The following is an 18213-nucleotide window of genomic DNA, read 5'->3' as shown; positions in this document are numbered from 1 at the left end:
CAATACTGCTTCTGGTTTACTAACTGTGAAGTTTCACTTAGTCCTTCTTATCATAAGGGCCCTCACCCCAAGTAACAGCAAGTTGATGTGAGGATTCTGCCAGTTTCTTTCTATGTCTATTCAAAGGATAAATTCAGGAACCAGGGAAATAACCACAAGGTGGGTTAGTGGACCAACTGGGCCCAAAGCAAATCAGACCTTAGCTAAGATTCTATCACCTGATCATCAAAAGCCCCCACTTTGGTGGCCACAGTGGCGTTTGGGGTCCCCAGGAATTAGCATCAATTCACATCCAAGGTCTAGTGCTTCTCAAAAGTTCTGAACATTTCCTTTTGCCCAATGCGGTCACTCTAGCAAATGGCCACAGATCACTCTGGGGAAAGCCTGGAGGAAGATTCATGGTATATACTTGAGGCAAGGTTGCAGGGTCCTTCCTTAGGGGAACCTGACCTTCTCTTCAATCAAGGTATAACTGGCGACCTGCTGGCAACAGTGCCAGGCAGAACCACTTTCCAGGTTCGGGATTCTGGCCACAGAAAGAATTCAGAGACGAGAGTGGCCAGTAGGAATAGGTAGCAAAGTTTATTGAAGAAAAGAGAATGATACATGTTAAAGAGATAATGTGGGCATGTTCAAGGGAGAAGCCTGCGGCGAATGGGAGTGGTTTGGCTTAGAAAGAGTTTTACTGTGATTTTCTTATCTCAACCTTTGAACACCTGGTGTCTTCTATGTTCCAGAAGGAGATAGTTATCAGTTATCAGTACTTGTGATCTGCTCTTGCATATCTAAAATTCGTCTTTGGGCAGATGTTTAACAACCTTTATGACCCCATGCTTTCTGTCATTAACCGAGAATTTCCTTTGGGCCCATGATTTTACAAGTGTTTGTGTTCTGGGGAGGTTTCAGAGCTTTAGGGGGAAATTCTTGTCCCATGAGAAGTTCGCAGGTCTGTGTTAACTCTTTTGAAGCTGAATAAGACCAAAGACCAGAACCTTGATGCCCTATTCCATCCTGCCTCAAAGGGGCTCTGTGTCTGTGAAGGGACTTAAGGCTGGAAACTGGGTGAAAGGTTGACTCTCCACTTGGTGACTTGATCTAGTCAAGCTCCAACAAGTAGAAACAATTAGGATTTGTGTTTTGTAGATGATAAAACTGAGGAACAGGGAGATTCAGTACTGTGCCAGTTTGAATGTATTATGTCCCCCAAAACGCCATTATCTTTGATGCATTCTTGTGTGGGTAGACATATTGGTGCTGATTAGATTGTATTTCTTTGAGTGTTTCCATGGAGATGCGACCCACCCAACTGTAGGTGATAACTCTGATTAGATCATTTCCATGGAGGTGTGGCCCCACCCATTCAGCATGGGCCTTGATTTAGTTTACTAGAGCCCTATATAAGCTCAGACAGAAGGAGCGAGCTTGCTACAGCCAAGAGGGACACTTTGAAGAATGCACAGAAGCTGAGAGAGTAGCTGCAGATGAGAGGCAGTCTGAAGACGGCCGTTGAAAGCAGACTCTTGCTCCAGAGAAGCTAAGAGAGGACAAACACCCCAAGAGCAACTAAGAGAGGAATGTCCTGGGAGAAAGCCATTTTGAAACCAGAACTTTGGAGCAGACGCCAGCCATGTGCCTTCCCACCTAACAGAGATTTTCTGAACACCATTGGCCATCCTCCAGTGAAGGTACCCTTTGTTGATGGACACTTTATGGCCTTAAGACTGTAACTTTGTAACCAAATGAACCCCCTTTTATAAAAGCCAATCTTTTTCTGGTGTTTTGCATTCTGGTAGCATTAGCAAACTAGAACAAGTACCTTGTCCAAGGTTACCTGGCCAGTAAGCTGCAGAATCAGGACTTTCATCCAGCCACCCTTGGGCCTCAACACTATGCAAGAGTCACACACAAGCCCAGAGAGACCCAGGGACACAGAGATATTATTTGGCCACAAGAAACCAGTTCCAAACAAAGAAGCAATCCTATGCAGGCATATGCTCACAGGGTCACAAAGACACACTCTCTCTCTTTCTCTCATGCATGCACAGACACATACACACCTTATCCCAAAAAGACACACCCACGGATGGCCACTCTTTCATGTCAAGTATTTACTGACAATTACACAATTGCCAAAACCCACGGCACCCAGTGTCACCACATCCCGACCATGCATAATGACACAGACACACACCCACTCCCGGAACCACAGACACACAGTAACAGCCTGCATGCTCACCCACAAGCACATTTAGTTACACACAACCAGCCACGTACACGGTTACACTCAGCGATACAATCACTTGCAGATAAATCTACACACAGCCTCCCAGACACTGTAATATTATCCCTCAGCCCAAGCCATCCAGTCTCACAGACACACAGAGTCACCCCCTCTCCTCCCCACGCACACACTTTTTCCGGGAGGAGGCGGGGTCCGGGAGAGTCTGGGCGGGGAGCCTCAGGCTGAGCAGCTCTGCTTTAATTGGCTGAGTCCCGCCCCTCAGGTGGCCAGGCAGAGGGCGCCTGGGCTCCACGTCCGGCTCTGCCATTGGCCAGAGGCCTCTTGCGTTTTGAAGAGGGCCCGGGCTGCGGCGCCAAGTTCCATCCGCCCTCAACCACGGCCTCCTCTTCCGGCTGCTGTCCCGGCCAGCCCATAATAGCAAGGTCAGTCGCGTAGGGTGAACAACCGTCCGGCTTTCCCCGAGACGCGGGACTTCTGGTGCTGACACCGGGAAAGCCCCAGACAAACCAGGACGAATTGGACAGGGCGTCGCTGCCTTGCGTGCGCACTGGGCAGGGCAGGCTGCTTCTATTACCTAAGGATTGTGAGCGCGCCCCGTAAAACTAGGTTATGTATTTTCAGTAGTTGAAATTCACGCCCACAGTGAAAATCAGAGAACAAAAACAAGAATGACGACTACTGCTAGTAGTAATAACAGACGAAAACCTCAAATAGCAAAGGGTGAATCTTGGGCATACCCCGGGCCTCCAGTCCCCTACCTTTTTAACAGTGCCTTGTATGTCCTGCAAGAAAGCGCATACGTATACATCAACCTATTAAGGGTTCAGGCAAGTAACTCCTCTCCTGCCAGGAGGAAGTCAGCAAGCAGCCTCCTCAGGCTTTCCCCTGCCTCCATGCTTGCCCCCTCGCTTGCCCCCTCCCATCCACTCCCTACAAGCAGCTAGAGAAGTCTTTTTGAAACTCAGGTCGCACCTCCTCTGCACAATACCCTTTCCTTGTTCCCACTTGACTCAGAGTATAAGCCTGGGATCTGGCCTCAGCCTACATCTCTGACTTCAATTCCTACAACGCTTTCTATTACTCACCTCCCTATAACCACGTTGGTCCTCCTTCTAGTCTGAAATATGATATGCTTATGATTCCCACTTCAGAGCCTTTGCACTTGCTGTTCCCTTGGCTGGAATACACTTCCTTGAGTTCCCCTAACTGCTTATACCCTCGCTTCGTCTAAGCAGATCTTAGCTCAAATATCACCTCCTCAGAGAATCCAACTCTGAGCACCCCAAGTAAAATAGCCTCCCACCTCAACTCTCTATCCTCTTACTTGGCTTTGTGTTTCTTCAGAGAATGTATCATTCGCTCCCTGACATAATCTGTTTATTGTCTGCCTTCCCCACTAGAATGTCAGCTTCATCATGGCAGGAATTTATGGCATGTGCTCACTGTTGCATCCTAGCCTGGCACAGAATAGGTCTTCAATACAGGTTTTGTCAATTAGTGAACAAAGCAGGAAAGTATAATTGAGAATGAGTGGTGGGGATTGGGGGAGCTGGAGAAGATATGCCCCCCTCTAAACCATTCATCTTGGCCCACTGCACTCACACACACACCATGTGATGTCAAAAAGTTTGGGCTGCCAGTTTACTTGTGAATATTAAAAAGCGTAAGTAGAAGAAGAGAATGCATACTATTTGGCACCTTAGTATGTATATTTTAAGGCTCTTCACTGAGTCAGTGCCCTGCAGTGAAAGACCAGGAACGTGAACGTGCGCTGTAGTTGAACAAGTTGAGTTTAGTACTCTTTGCAGTGAGGGAGAAGAACGCACACCATAGGGAACTGTGAGGTGTCCCAGTAAAAGGGTGTTAGAAAAGATGTACTATAGGATCTGGGCTTGTGTTAGGTAATGTGGGGGAGGGTTTAAGGAAGTGGGGCTTTGCTCTAGATTGAATACTATCAGGATGTGGGGTCATTTTATGATTGGATATCTCAATAAATCACTTCTATAAAGAGGGCAGACTACAGCTAGGCCAAAGCAGTAATTGGTAAAGAAGTAGCAGGCACTCATGTCAGTCAAGAGAAGGGGATGTTTGGTGACTTTTCTGATTTGGGCAATGTCCATATTTGGTCTGTGTTCAGGCATGATTATGAAGTGGTCTCGTTTTTGTCTTGATCCATCACAGTCACACAGAATGGCCTTGTCTGATGTTCTGTGAAATTATGTTCAACAGAGAACACCAAGACCTAGCTGTGAGTGCCAGGACAGCTCCCGGATATCAGGGGCTGCTTTTATCTTTCTCAATAGATACTATAAAATTGCACATTAAAAAGTTAGTGCCAATTTTCAGCAATGTATGACAATACCTGTTTTTTCACATTCTCTCCTACCCTCACTAACTTACATACAAGCATATACACTCCTTTAATTTGATAAGTGGTTTTCATTGAGCTTTTAATGGATCTTTGATTATTAAAAGGGTTGAACTTTTTTATACGCTTATTGATCATTTGTATTTCTTCTTTTGTAAACTGCCTTTTCATGTCCTTGCCTGTTTTACTGTTGGGAAGTGTCTCTCTTAGTGAGCTGTAATTTAAATATATATATAGGATTAACCCATTACCTCTTATAGATGCATTTTTACTAGCTTGCTATTGCCTTCTAGTTCTACTTATGGTGTCTCTTAAATTTTTAGCAGTCAAATATACAAATCTTTTCCATTATGATGTCTTCCATAATTTTTAGCCTTAGAAAGATTTTCTGTATCTCAAGATCAGTTATATATTTGCCTATACTTCCATATCATACTTTAAAAAAAGTTCACGTTTTTCCCATTTCAATCTTCCATTTGGGATTTATTTAGTGTGAAGTACAGAGCTAATTTTATATCCTCCTCCCCCCTACCCCCACCTCCTAAACCTTGTGCAACTTTCCCAATCTTGATACTGATGAAGCCATTCTTTCCCTGACCGTTTTTTTTTGTTGCATTTTCTGATTACAGTCGACCACAGCACACCAAATCTTCATGGATATGAGGTTCTGTTAGGCCTACCCATTTGGCTCCCACCTTGCTTGGTATGTCAGTGTGTTCTCGCAAGTATTGAGGCCAATTTTAGTTGTACTCTTATGTAAATGAACACTGTGTCTTCACTTATTTGTCTCTTTTTATGCTTCTCACAAGAGTGTTGTAGTTTTCTTTTTCACATAGATACCAACATTGGTTCTTAAGGTTATTTTAAGTATTTTATGTTGCTTCTGTGAAGAAATCTATATTCCTATTATGTTTTATAACTGGTTATTGCTCATATTTAAGAAAATGATTAATCTTGCTACCCTGCCTACTAAGTCCCTTTGTGTGCCAACAGGCCCCACGTACGTTCCTCTTTAACACCTTGTTCTAGAGCTGTGTGGCCCCACCTGCCTCCTTCATCCCAGTGAATTTAATGAGGGCAGAGATTTCTTATTATCAGTGCTGTCAGCATATGGTAAGTGTTCTATTAAAAAAGTTATGTTTATGAAGGGTAATAATTATGTTTTCCCAGTCAGGACAGCCACGTGTCACAAGAAGTCCTATTTCCCAGTTTATCTGTTTTATACCTATTGCTCAGCATAATTATTAATAGCATCCTTTTTTTTTTTATTCTGAAAATTGTTCAACTATGGATGATAATTTATATTATATCACCCTAATCATAAGAGAAGGGGGTATTAGAATAGAGACAAGAGGTGGTGATCATAATGCACAAACAGATCAGTGAAGGGAATTATTAGGGGTCAAAAAAGGCATGTTTATTCATATCATGTAAGCAGCTATTAATTAGCCTTCATGTAGAATTAGGGCTGTTATTGACTTAGTGGCACATATGAAATTACTCTGTACATTACCACTTATTCTACTTGTGTCAATGATTAAAAATATTCTTTTGGTCCTTAATTCCTTCACCAGTAATTTAGGACTGCTATCTCCCCTGCTACGTACCTCAAATGCATTGTGAAATGTAAAACATTGTGGATCTCAAAAATTTATTACCCGTTATTTCAGATACAAAAAGATTATAAAGAATACTATATGGAACATGCATGTACCCAGCACTACCTAGCTTAATATAACTTCACCAATGTAGTTGAAGGCCTCCATGATACCTCTTCCCAATCGCATCCCCTACTGTTCACTCTCTCATCCTCCCAAAACTGTTATCCTAAATATAGTGCAGTATTTTGTCATTCTTATGCATGGTTTTGCACTATTCCTTCACATGTATGTGGTGTTTTATACTCTTGTTACATTCATATATAGTAGTGTTGTACTGTAAATATTTTCCTGAAATTTTTTGATCATTGAGATTGAGCATGCCAATAAATGTAATTGATATTTTTATTGCTGTATAGGATTCCATCTTATGACTTTATCACAACTTCTGTTGACAATAAATGTTTTACATGATTTTTTTGTTCAATATAAGCAGGCCTCCTGCTGAACTCAGTAAGTTCTGATAACTTTTGATTCTCTTAATTTAGTAAGTAATTTCTCTTTAACAGTTGTGCCTTCTGATCCCTCTTTTCTTGACATGGTTATAACTGGTAGAACAGTGTAAATGATGGTGATAATTGGCCACCTTTCAAGTGTGATGCTGGCTGTCGGTTTCAGACTACTTTATCAAGGCAGTATAGTATCTTTACCTATATTTATCTATTGACAAGGTTTTTCTCATTTGACATTGAGATGATGAACGTTTATCACAACATACACCTTCCACAGGCAAATCATATGTGACAGAATTTTGTAGTATGCCATTGAATTAGATTCGCTTTTCATTTCCTTTAGGATTATTCCATCTGTACTCCTAGCTTCACGTGCCACCCCCAATTTGCGCACCCCTTTCAAAAGTATAGTGAGAGGTTTATTTTGATTTTTTAAAGAATCAGTTCTTAAGTTTATTAATCAAGTCTACAGATTTCTGCTTTCTTCTTTCCATTTTAAACCCTGCTAGACTCCCAGCCTCATCTCAGCCACCACTTTGTTCCAGCCATGCCATAGCCTCAGAATTCCTGGTGCCTGACCAAGATTATCCTTCCCTCCTCTCCCATTTATTCTTAGGATCCAACCCAAGTGCCATGGAGAATGGAACACCTTCCCTGACCCTGTGGGCAAGGATGGGTATTTCTGCTCTGTGCACCCAGAGACCCCTTTTTACATGTCACAGAACTGATCCTTGTCTCCTCCCCTTGACAAGCAGCTCAATAACAGGAACAGGGTTAACTGGTCTCTGCCGTCTCAGGGGTCAGAGCAGGACCAGGGCACAGAGAAGTGTGAATATTGAAAAAAAGGGGGAAATGCCTAGCAGCCATCTGCATCAGAACCAGTGGATCAGGCTAAGGACATGCTCTTGCTTTCCTAGACCCACACTACTGGGTCAGGTCAAGTGAAACTTTTCAAGAGGTGGAGTGCCGAGGGCTGGCCTAACCCTCAGCAACGGGCAGGGTCCTGATAGGGGGGCTGGAGTCGGCGAAAAAACGAGACAGACACCTTGTTGTGTCCGGGTACGAAGATGAAAAATCTCCGACCAAGCAGAGCATCAGAGCTTTATTTTTATAATTTTCTGTAACATACGCACTAGCATTTAGGCAAGCAATACTAGAATAGTTTGGCTAAATTTCAGACATCATTTATTCTTACACAGTGATCAATGGGCTAGCAGGGACAGATTCCTTGAAGCGTAGCAAGACACAGTGTTTGGGCACAGGCATAACAGTTCCTATTATTTAGTACCAAGCAACCTATAACTATTTTTTGTGTTCATGTTTTAGAGTCTGCTAATCATTACCTTTTTGTTTCTTCTAGCTAACTCTTTCAAAGCTTGGGAAGGGGGATTTTGAGCAGAAAGGGTGACCTATTGTTTTCTAAGAAAGGAGCAGGCATTTTCACTACGCTGACGCTAATGCAGGGTAAGCTGGCGGCTCATTAATGTAGCTAGGTGTGGGAGCATTCCATCACCACAGAGCCCAAAAGATGTCAAACGAGAAAAAGAGGCAGTATGAATATAAGAAACAGCAGCAAGAAACAAATTCCTTTTAGGCAGGAGTCATAGGTGCCACTCGATGCTCCGCCTTGCGGAACGGTTACCACGACATGTACTGAAGGCCCAAGGACCGTGCCACTAGGCCGACTGCCAGGTGCTGAATTGGCTGCCCACAGTGGAGCCTCAGAGAATGAGAAAAATCGCACAAAGGAAGCACCATTTGGGTTATTTTCTAACTGAATTTTTATTAAATTATGTTTCTTTGAAGGCTGGGACCATCAAAGGTCTTGGATTAGCTTTAAGTGCTGGATGGAGGAAAAACCTCGAGATTACTAGGTGATCTGCGAACAGACTGGCAGAATGACAGGCAGATGACAAAAGGGAGAGACAAAACAACAACAACAACAAACAAGAATGGGAAGACTGTTCTTCTGGAGAGCTAGTCAAATTGTTTCCTCATTAAAATGTATTAGGAATGAACTAAAACATTAATAAATGAAAGAAAAATTTAAACCAAGCCCTAAATTTGACACTATTATAAAAGCTCACCAAATAAAACCCTCAGCTGAGTTCTCTGAACATTTTGTCCAACCTGCTGCTTTTGCTCCCCTTGAGCCAAGTGATCCTCTGCCTTTGGCTGCAATCTCCAACACCATCCCCATCCCCATCCCCATCCCCGAGTGTAGATCCCATTTTAAGAAACACATTTTTCCCCCAATTCCTGGTGGCTGCTTATCTCTCCTGACTTTGGGGAAATCAGGTTTGAATGAGGAACCTGCACCAGTGGTAACAGTGGCAGGTGGGCAAGTGGGCACAACAGAGATGGCTTTCAGAGAGTCCACTTGGCTCTTTTCTCCAGATGTCTAATATATACTTAAGAGTTGATTTTTTCCCATACCCCTCCCTTATAGCCCTCTCTTATTGACATTCAGCTTTGGTATATTGCCTTTGTTACAATTAATGAAAGGATATTACACTGTTAACCATTGACCCTAGTTTCCATTAATTGTATTTTTTCCACATATTATCCCATTTTTAATCCCTTGCAATAGTGACAGTCAGTTGTTCCCCCTCAAGTAAAAACTTTCTTGTATTTGTACATTTAATCACTTGCCCTAATGAATTTCCCATATGGGCAGCTTGAGTGAGATATAGAATATAGCCACCAATATTTTGACAAAGGATCACCACTTTCCTTTTGGAAAGATCAGACAGGAAGGAGACATGACAGTAATCCCTGCCCTCCAGGGACTCCGGGTTTTCCATCATCACCCCTGCCCCTCAACTGGATACTGTAGTTTCATACCTAGCCTGCCTGTCTGCTTGGCTTTCTTGTTAGCTCGGCGTGTGTCGTCCCGGAGCTGGATGATGACCTGTAGTACCCTCAAGAAGAACTTCTGGGTAGACGTCTTGGATGTCAACATGGACATGGAAGGCAGTTGGAGTTCACGGCCACCCAGGGGTCGCTTCTGAGATGCCACAATTACCACATTCTCAGCCATGTCGAACCTGGATAGTGCAGAGGTGGCTTGCATATACTGACAGCATCAAAGCATAAATACCCAGAGCAAGCAGAGCTTTTTGGTGGCAGTTAGAGGGGTAAAGACCCTCAGAAGGAAGTCTCAAAAGTAGGGAGAAGCAGGAAAAAATAGAGTTGAACATGTGTAGGACAGATAGGAATCTACCTAGAGAAAGGAAACGACCAGGAAACCAGGCAACAGCCACATTTCAGAATGCCCCAGATTCTAGGCTTCCCAGCCTAAAGGGCTCCTCCCACCCACCTGCTCTGCATTTTGCCTTTCAGCTTGGTGGTCTGTGGCTGCTCCTCAGGCAGGCCATCAGGAGAGAGGGTCTCACACTGGGCTCGCCGCTGCTGTTCCAGGTTGTATTCCCGAAGCTCAGCCAGAAGGGTACCTGAAGTAGGCAGAGGAACAGCAGCTACTGAGACTTCCCTACTGAAGCAGCTCAAAACCAAACCTTTCCAAGAAACCTGCCCAGGCTACCCTCTTTGCACAGCTGCAGAGAACCCAGAGGGAGCAGGAATTTTGTTGTGTTCAGTTTCCTATGTGTGCTCATGGATCAACTACCAGGGGACCACAAATTTCCCTGGCCTCAAGAATCTGTTGATTCTCCATGAAATGCAGCTCAGTACAGAGGAAAAAACAAAGTATGTTTCGGAAGCAGAAAGGCCAGGGTCCAAATTCTATGCTTCCTCTACTTAGTGAGGTTTTGTGGTGATCTCAGGCAAATTTCTTCTCTCCATGTCCATTTACCCATCTCAATAATGGGAATAAAACTGCCTAACATTGCAAGGTTGCTGTGAGAATTAGGAGATAATCATGTCACGGAGTGCCTAGGACAGTGCCTGGCCTATGGGTGTTGAAAAATGGTAGAGGCAAAGAAAGGTCAGAGGCCAGGTTCTGTATGGTCCAAGGACATTGGTGGGAGGAAGACAACTAAGTAGATAGCCAAGATCTAGGGTCTCGAGACCCATGACTGGGATCGGGGAGGGAGAGATCAAAGAAACTCTCTGGGTTGAAAGAAACCGTGGTTCTGCTCCTTCATCCAATCGCTTTATTTTTCCTGCTCAGAAAAATAGAAGACTAGATGATTTGCGAATGTTCTCGGCATTTCCACACCCTCAAAACTGTCCAAAGGCAGAGGGTATCTCATTCTGACTTTCCCATTCCTGGGCCTGAAGATCTCTGAGGGGGTGAAGCTGCCTCAGCAGGCTCATCATGGGATCTTACCCAGAATGGAAAAGAAACGAGGCACTGCTGTTCCTATACATGCTCTTTTTCCCTTCACCTAACACTGATGACCTGCTGTGTACCAGGCACTGGAAATGCAGAGAGAAGCCCATCCTTGTCCTCAAAGAATGGAGCAGAGGAAATCAGTGCACAATCAGTGCTATGACAGAGGGGAACATGGGGGCAGTGCCGTAGGAGCATACAGGAGTTTGATTCGGGCTGGGGGTTCAAGGAAGGCTTCCAGAGAGATGACACCTAAGTGAAAGGTTTAAGAAAGACAAGACGCTTTACTGCTGCCGTTACCTATCCGTTTACAAAGGGTATAACCGAGATGGCGCGCTCCATTCAGCAGCAGCTTGAGAACAGTGTCTCGGGTCCCAGGGTCCCCCCGAGAGAGCTGGAGCAACACATTGGCTGCATCCTCTAGGCCTTCTTCAGAACAAGAGTGGGATGTCAACACCTAGGGAAAAGAAGGAGAGAAAGGGTAAACCCCAACTCAAGAACCAAGACATTATCCCCTGTTTACCCTTCCTCCCCCAACCTTGACAGGTCAGAAGAACCTCACCTCCACAGAGAGCTGCAGCTGGTTTTCTGTTAAGCCAGAAGATACCATCTTGAAGTCTGCACTGCTGCTGCCCCCATCGCCCACCTTTGCTGGAGATTTGCTGCCCTTCATAGTAGTAGAAGCTTTGAGGAAACAGAACACGATAAGCCTCCGTGAAACTCACAAGTCAGACCTCAGTGGCAGAACCATGGGCTTCAAAACGGGAAAGTAGTGGGAAAAAATCCACCCACCAAAGCCAGACCCAAATGACTTGACATGCCAAGGACTCTTATGACTTTACCTTCCAAAGTGACAAAGAGTGCCACGTATTTCTCCCAACTGCTCACCTACCACCATAGCCTCTTCTATTCTTCAAAACCTACTTCTTCAGACAGTTATTGCGAATCTGCTACAGCAGGCTCATTGATTTCCCCCTTTCCTTTACTTCCTGGGATGGTCTGGCTACTTCTGTCTACCCTGATTCACACTGCATCCTGCCTGCTCTTGAACTATTTCAGCCAGCCTGGAAAGGCTGGGAGTTCCTTGAAGATGGAGACTTTCCTTCTTCTCCCCTTCTGCTGGTGCCTAGCCTAGGGAAGCCACATTCAGTGAACGCCCGCTGGTCTTCACAGGAGTGTCTGCGTGGGTTTGCGGGAGGAAAGAAAGGAGGAGAAAGAGAAAACTGGAACTGACGAAGGTGAAAATGAACACATTCGGCTCTCACAAACACAAACCAAGCCGACTGGAATCGTTGAGGAATACCTGGATGAAGAAGTGGGGTAAGGTGGGTGTAACAGTAGACACCCCACAGCTCCCAGCCTACATCCACACTTACTTGAAACAGTAGTGGTAGCAGTCGTGGGGGTAGTCACTGTGGTCGAAGCAGCTACGGCAATGGTAGAAACAGCCGTGGCAGCAACCAGAGCTGGAGCAGAAGTGACAGGGGTGGTTGCAGCAGGGGGAGTGGGCATGGTGGTGACAGCAGTGGTAGTGGTGGTAGATGTGGTTGAGGTGGCAGCAGTGGTAGAGGAAGCACTGCTGCCAGAATTAGCCTGTGCTTCTGACACTTTGTTTTCTGGGAGAGCAATTGAGATGAGAGAAAGGAGTCTGAGGAGTTTCTCAGTTAAGAGAGAGCTCCGGCGGATGACTGGGTGTGACAACATGTTCATGAGCTGCCCCAGTGGAGAGGCCTCAAGGCTATAGGGGGAGGTTTCCCCCTCACCACCGGCGCTCACTGGCACTGACTTCACGGAGTTCTTGCCTTTCCGGCTGACATTCATGTTGTCCAGTTTTACCAATAGGTCCCAGAAGTCTGTGCAAATGCCACTGCTGGTGGACTGTGAAGAGCATGGGCTGCAGGCCTGTTTACTGCCTCTTTCCCGATCGCTCTCACAGTTTGTTTCTTTGGTCCGCTGCTGTATGAAGTGGCTGGGAAACACCTGCCAGGAAAAGAAGGACAGGCTTGGTCTAGGGGCTTTTTTAGCAAAAAGGAGCCTTCCTGACAAAGGAGAGACAACTGGGTTTCCAGACTCTCCTCGCCTTTGGACAGCTTTGGTAGCAGAGGAGAGATGTCATGTAGGAGTTTTATCCAACAGGAGGCCAAGCAGCCTAGAGAAACGAACAAGGGCATTGTAGGGAGACAGACAGACAAGCCACCATTTCTGAGCCTCGGTCTCTGTAGCTATAAAATGGGGAGGATACCTAGCCCCCTTTGCAAAGTTGTCAAGACTGAATGAGATCATGTATTTTGCATAGTGCCTGGCACAAGGCATGCCATGAATAAACGGTAGCAATGCTTATTATTAAACACACACACACACACACAAACAAAAAAGCAAATGAAAACAACAAAAAACGGACTAGACCCAAACTAAATTCTAAGGCCAGCTCTGTCGCTTACTAAGTAGCTACGTGACAAAGTCACTAAAATTTCCTGTACCCCAATTTCATCTGTAATATGGCGATCATAAGACCTCAGAAGGTTGTTGTGATGACTGAGATAATGCATAGAGGTTGTAAAGAGTGAAGATATTCCCACAAAGTTATTTACCGGACAATTTCCCGGAAACAACACAGGGCTCAACACTTAAAATAACAGCAAAGAGAAAGGCCAGAACAGGGACTCACTACCTCCCCTAGTGCTCAGATTTCACCCGGCTGTTGCTGCTACAACAGTCTGTTGCTGTCCCAGTCACAACAGCAAAAGGCTGTTGGTGTTTCATTCCCCAGGAGTTAAACTCCTTCAAGCTCCTCACCTTGGCTACTTGAATGAGTGTGTCCAGAACATGTCTGCAGACAACAGGAGCAGCCTGGGGGTGGATGTGGACAGTGGAGCCACTGCTGGCGTGCTTCTCAGTATGTTTGCGCCCCCCTGAACGCTGGATCTGGAATATATTAGTCCTGCAGCCGAGGGCTGCATCCATGGATACTGACAGCCAGGAAAGCTGGTTGGAGCTCTTAGACTCCATCTTATGTAGCAGGTCCAAGGGTCGGTTGTCGTGGCTGCTTGACCCACAGCTCTTGCTTGACTTTTTGCCTTTTTCCTCCGTCGTGGTGAGCTTGGGTGTTTCAATGCACAGCTCACTCTCACTGCTGCGCTGCAAGATGGACAACAGGCTGCGGATGACCCAGTGGCGGGTCTGGGCATGGTAGCAGAGATTTCGCAGTACTCGGTGTAGACGGCTAGTATTGAGCTTTGGCTCATCCACGAAAACTAGGACCAGGAGACAAGACAGGGCTTCGTGGTCCAGGAGGAGCCGGCCTCGGAGGCGGAGGAGAGTGTCCACGTTACTGCCAGAAGGCCTGGAAACAGAGCATGGTCTCTGGGAAACACTTCTGCTAGAGCTCTAGGGATTAGGCTCAGGCCTGGGGGACGGGATTGAGCTGGACACCTCCAGGGAGCCTTGAGATGGGAGGGGGCATCCAGTCCAAGGTCTCTTAATAGCAATAATTGCTGCCCTCATTGTATAGGCACTTTACAATGTCTATAACATTTTCCTCACAGGGCTGCTGTGAAGATTAGAGAATCGCCCATGTTTGAGATGATGAACAAGAGGCTCAAATAGGTTAAATGACTTGCCCTCCATCACACAGAGACTGAGAAGAGAGCAGAGATTCCAGCCCACGTCTGTATCAAGTACCATGAACTGGTAAAATCTGACTGTCTGGTCCAGGTGACAACACTATGTCTGCTTTCTGGAGACTACCAGTTCCTGTGGGACTGATTACTTCCTTCACATTTTGTCATGTCGGGCCCATTCTGCTTCAGCCTGGTGAACAATTAACACCTTTCTACTTCCCCAACCTAGATGGTACCATCTCAATGCAAGCGGTTCATTGTTTTCCTATTTGAGTGGATCGCAGCTGGTTTCCTTTCTTTCTTTTTTTTTTTTTTTTATCAGTTGTCCACCTTTAATTTCCAATACTGTACTTTCTTAACAAGCATACAAAATATCAAACTTCTCTTTAGAAAAAGTGCCGTTCTTTGACATCCTTTACACAAAAACAGTCTGAGCCTGTGGCATGTTAATGCAGTCGAGAGGCAAAGCATACTAACTTTTACAAATTCTACCTTCCATAAAAAGCCTCCCGAAAAGGAGATTACACACCACTATAAAAATATCCACCTCTTATGGTAGCCGCATTAGAGAACCAAGGCTTAAAGACTATTTTCATATAGCATAGAAAACCACTATGAGAACGTATTAACTGCATTGGTGGCCTGGAGTGTACTGTGCCACAGGATTATGCATAGCTACTGTTAGGTACCAAGACTGTTACACAGAGTTTTAAATTGATTGTAACCAAAAGCATAACAGAGGTACTACCAGCCCATGCAAAATAATAAAAATACTGAGTCACTGTACTGAATACTTCATTCCTGGAGAAAACCAAAGGCAGCAGTAACCAAATCAAGCCCATCAGGTGACCAAACTCATTCTCCTCAAAGATTGGTGAGCACAGTGAAGTCTGAGGTATACCTTTATCCATTAAATCTGTGTGCCATTGCAAGATATCACCATTTGGAATACATGCCATCACAATGGTTTAAACATCTTTTGAATATTAGTCATTCATATATTCTTATTTACCCAGTCTCTTGATTTCTGAAAAGATTTCACCTACAGGAGAATATTACAGAAACAAATATAAATGCATGTCTTTCTAAATGAAACTTACATGGACTAAAAGTAGAGAATATTTTTAAACAAATATACAATATGCAGGCAGACAAAGCAGGAAAACGGCCATTCAAATGTATAATAAAAAACTAAAAATTTACTATTTCCAGAAAACTAAGAAGCGCCTCAACTAAAAGGAATGCATAATGAAATTCTAATCTAATACAGGTCAAAAATGTAAAAAGGTTATAAACCTTAACAGGAAAAATAAAACAACTTTTACTGGCCATTCCTGTTGAAATGAGAATCTTAAAGTAACAGAAAAGTGGCTACAAACCCACTTAGAGCACCAAACAGAGAGAAAATAAAAGTCCATTTTCATCTCTGTTATTATCATAAAATCCTGTGTGACTACAGGTCAAACTGCTGGTGGCAGAAACAGAATTCTTTATAAACTGCAGATGTCCTGTACATAAAAAAATTTCCTCTGGAGTTGCACTAGTTCTAAAGACTCTTCTGTTTTAGCCTACCTACTGTATGTATTCAATCTGAGATAGAGAATGTCTCTTTCTGTAACCCTTGATTATTATTGGGCACCAAAGATAAGAAAAGCAAGACGGGGTACAAAAATGCAAAATTTCAACAGTAATGGCAATGTTTTTGTCTTAGTCCAAAAGGGTCCTGCATTCTTTCCCCCTTCAGTGATTTGACAAGTCTTTGTATTTAATCTGGGGGCAGCAAATCATGCAAGCGAAATCTGTCTCTGATGTGAGGTCGGACATCTTCATTCAGTTCTACAAGCTTCTCCAGAAATGGAATTAATTTCAGGAGTTCACTGTCATTTTTATCCATAAACCAGCTTTCTATAGGGATTCCATTAGAAAGCTGATATGCAAAGGCTTGTGGTGAGTTATCAATTATTATAGTTTTTGAAAGATCTCTTCCAAGGATATTTAAGTCTTTTATATAGTTTCCTTGTACACAAACACAATGTTCACGGAAAAGCCGGTGCCTGACCAGTTGCTTTTTAGGGTCTAGTATGTTCAGTAACTTGTCTGCATACACCTTCTTAGAAGCAGTAAAAAGAATGATCTCATACATTTGAGACATTCGTTCCAGGAATTCCCTGAAGAATGGTCTTAATCTCACATAAACCTGATAAATGACATCTTGGAAAAGGACTGGAAAAGTAAGTGCTGCATCTTCTAGCTCATTGAGACTACAGTGCACTAATGTTTCATCCAGATCTAAAACTAGGGAGAATTCTGGTGTGCTTCTTGTTTTCAATGGAAGAGCAGGTTTCCTATTTAGTTGTTCTTCTGTCAGTGGTGGAACATGCTTGATGAAGTAATAGGGGTCAAATACTTCCCAGTCTTCTTCATAGGTGGCCTCTGCATGGGCTGATGAATAACCACTATCTGGAGTTACTGGTGCTGTAAGGGATGGGATATCACGATTAACTGTTTCTTCTGCTTCTTCTAAACCATTATTTATTGATGGTTTCACTTGCACTGCTTGATTTGAGTAAGATGCTCCATTAGTTGATGTAGTAGTACTGGTAGTGATCTCATCCACCTGTTCCATATCAAGTTGTTTTACTATCTCTTCAGCTTCCACAGCCTGTCCTGGGGAATCTGATCCTGATGTTCCATTTTTATTTGCTGGTGAAAAAAAGTTGAACACAGGAGAAAATATGGTCCCCAACAATGTAGTCCTTGGAGGACTGCCAGAGGAAGGATTATCTTCTAATTTTCCATTTTGTTTTACATGTTGATTTGTCATCTCAAAACTACCAGCTTCTCCATTTACTTGACTTTTCCGTCTTACTCGAGATATCTGTTTGTTAGGCTTTTCTCCTGTTCTTGGTGTTGATGTAATCAAATTATTATCTATATCACGTTCAATTCTACTCCGCTTCGAAGGATTTTCTCTCTCTTCCTTGGGTGTGCTTCCTTTAATGAATTTTTTAATTGAAGACAACAAGCCAGTTTCATTCTTCTGTGGTTTTTCTCCTCCTGAAGGTAGGCTATCATCTACCTCTGAATATTTCCTCTTTGCTCTGGCAGTACGTTGTGTTTGGATTTGATTCGATTGCTGAGAAGCTTTCCGTGTTCTCAGCCTCATCTTTTATGAGTGCCACATGTAAAACTAACTGTGACGACAGAGAAGTGTCCTCAAGCTCCGTCGATAGTCCCGACTGCGCAATGTCTGGTGTCTTTCCCGCTTAGCCCGTAGTAGCAACAGAACTAGCTCCTTCAGCCAGTCGCCATTTCCCGCCTCAGCTGGTTTCCTTTCTAGTTAAAACCACAGCTAGCTCCTGCTACCAGTCTGCCTTACTTTGTGATTATGGTCTACAGTGGTTACACTAACCCCAAAGTGTGGCTTTCTGAAGGGGAGTCCAAAGGTCTGGCTCTCCCATTCATTCAAGGAAACATTCTAGAGAAGTCATCCAGCTTCTCGGGATTTCAGCTTCTCCATCTACAAAATTAAAGGAGCTGGACTAGCAGATTTGAGAGGTGGTTTGGTAAGGTGAAAAAAGA

The 18213-nt window shown here is 44.1% G+C and overlaps 2 protein-coding genes and 1 long non-coding RNA gene across 11 annotated transcripts in view; 1 reads left to right on the top strand and 2 right to left on the bottom strand.

Moving 5' to 3' along the window:
• Positions 1-2558: 2558 nt before the first annotated feature.
• Positions 2559-8827, top strand: LOC119522644. Its single transcript, XR_005214492.1, has 4 exons — positions 2559-2664; positions 5240-5313; positions 5604-5723; positions 8527-8827. It is a non-coding gene; the product is annotated as an uncharacterized LOC119522644 (long non-coding RNA).
• The window catches only part of LOC119522640 (E3 ubiquitin-protein ligase HUWE1-like), a 22293-nt gene continuing 12386 nt past the window's right edge, over positions 8307-18213 (bottom strand). For all 9 annotated transcript variants that reach the window (XM_037821133.1, XM_037821137.1, XM_037821135.1 and 6 more), the window contains 6 exons: positions 13808-14354; positions 12388-12991; positions 11574-11695; positions 11312-11468; positions 10040-10172; positions 8307-9767 (listed from right to left, as the gene is read on the bottom strand). In XM_037821133.1, coding sequence (XP_037677061.1) covers positions 9527-9767; positions 10040-10172; positions 11312-11468; positions 11574-11695; positions 12388-12991; positions 13808-14354 — 1804 coding nt within the window. In that variant the 3' untranslated portion in view covers positions 8307-9526. The remainder of the gene's footprint in view (positions 9768-10039; positions 10173-11311; positions 11469-11573; positions 11696-12387; positions 12992-13807; positions 14355-18213) is intronic.
• On the bottom strand, positions 14872-18211 carry LOC119522642 (CTD small phosphatase-like protein 2). The gene has a single exon (XM_037821143.1). The coding sequence runs from the start codon at positions 17795-17797 to the stop codon at positions 16397-16399; it is 1401 nt and encodes a 466-aa protein (XP_037677071.1). The 5' UTR covers positions 17798-18211; the 3' UTR covers positions 14872-16396.

Source organism: Choloepus didactylus, chromosome X (assembly GCF_015220235.1).
Source record: "Choloepus didactylus isolate mChoDid1 chromosome X, mChoDid1.pri, whole genome shotgun sequence".
Taxonomy (NCBI): Eukaryota; Metazoa; Chordata; class Mammalia; order Pilosa; family Megalonychidae; genus Choloepus; species Choloepus didactylus.
Note: the sequence above shows the minus strand (reverse complement) of the source record. Positions and strands in the feature narration are given on the sequence as shown.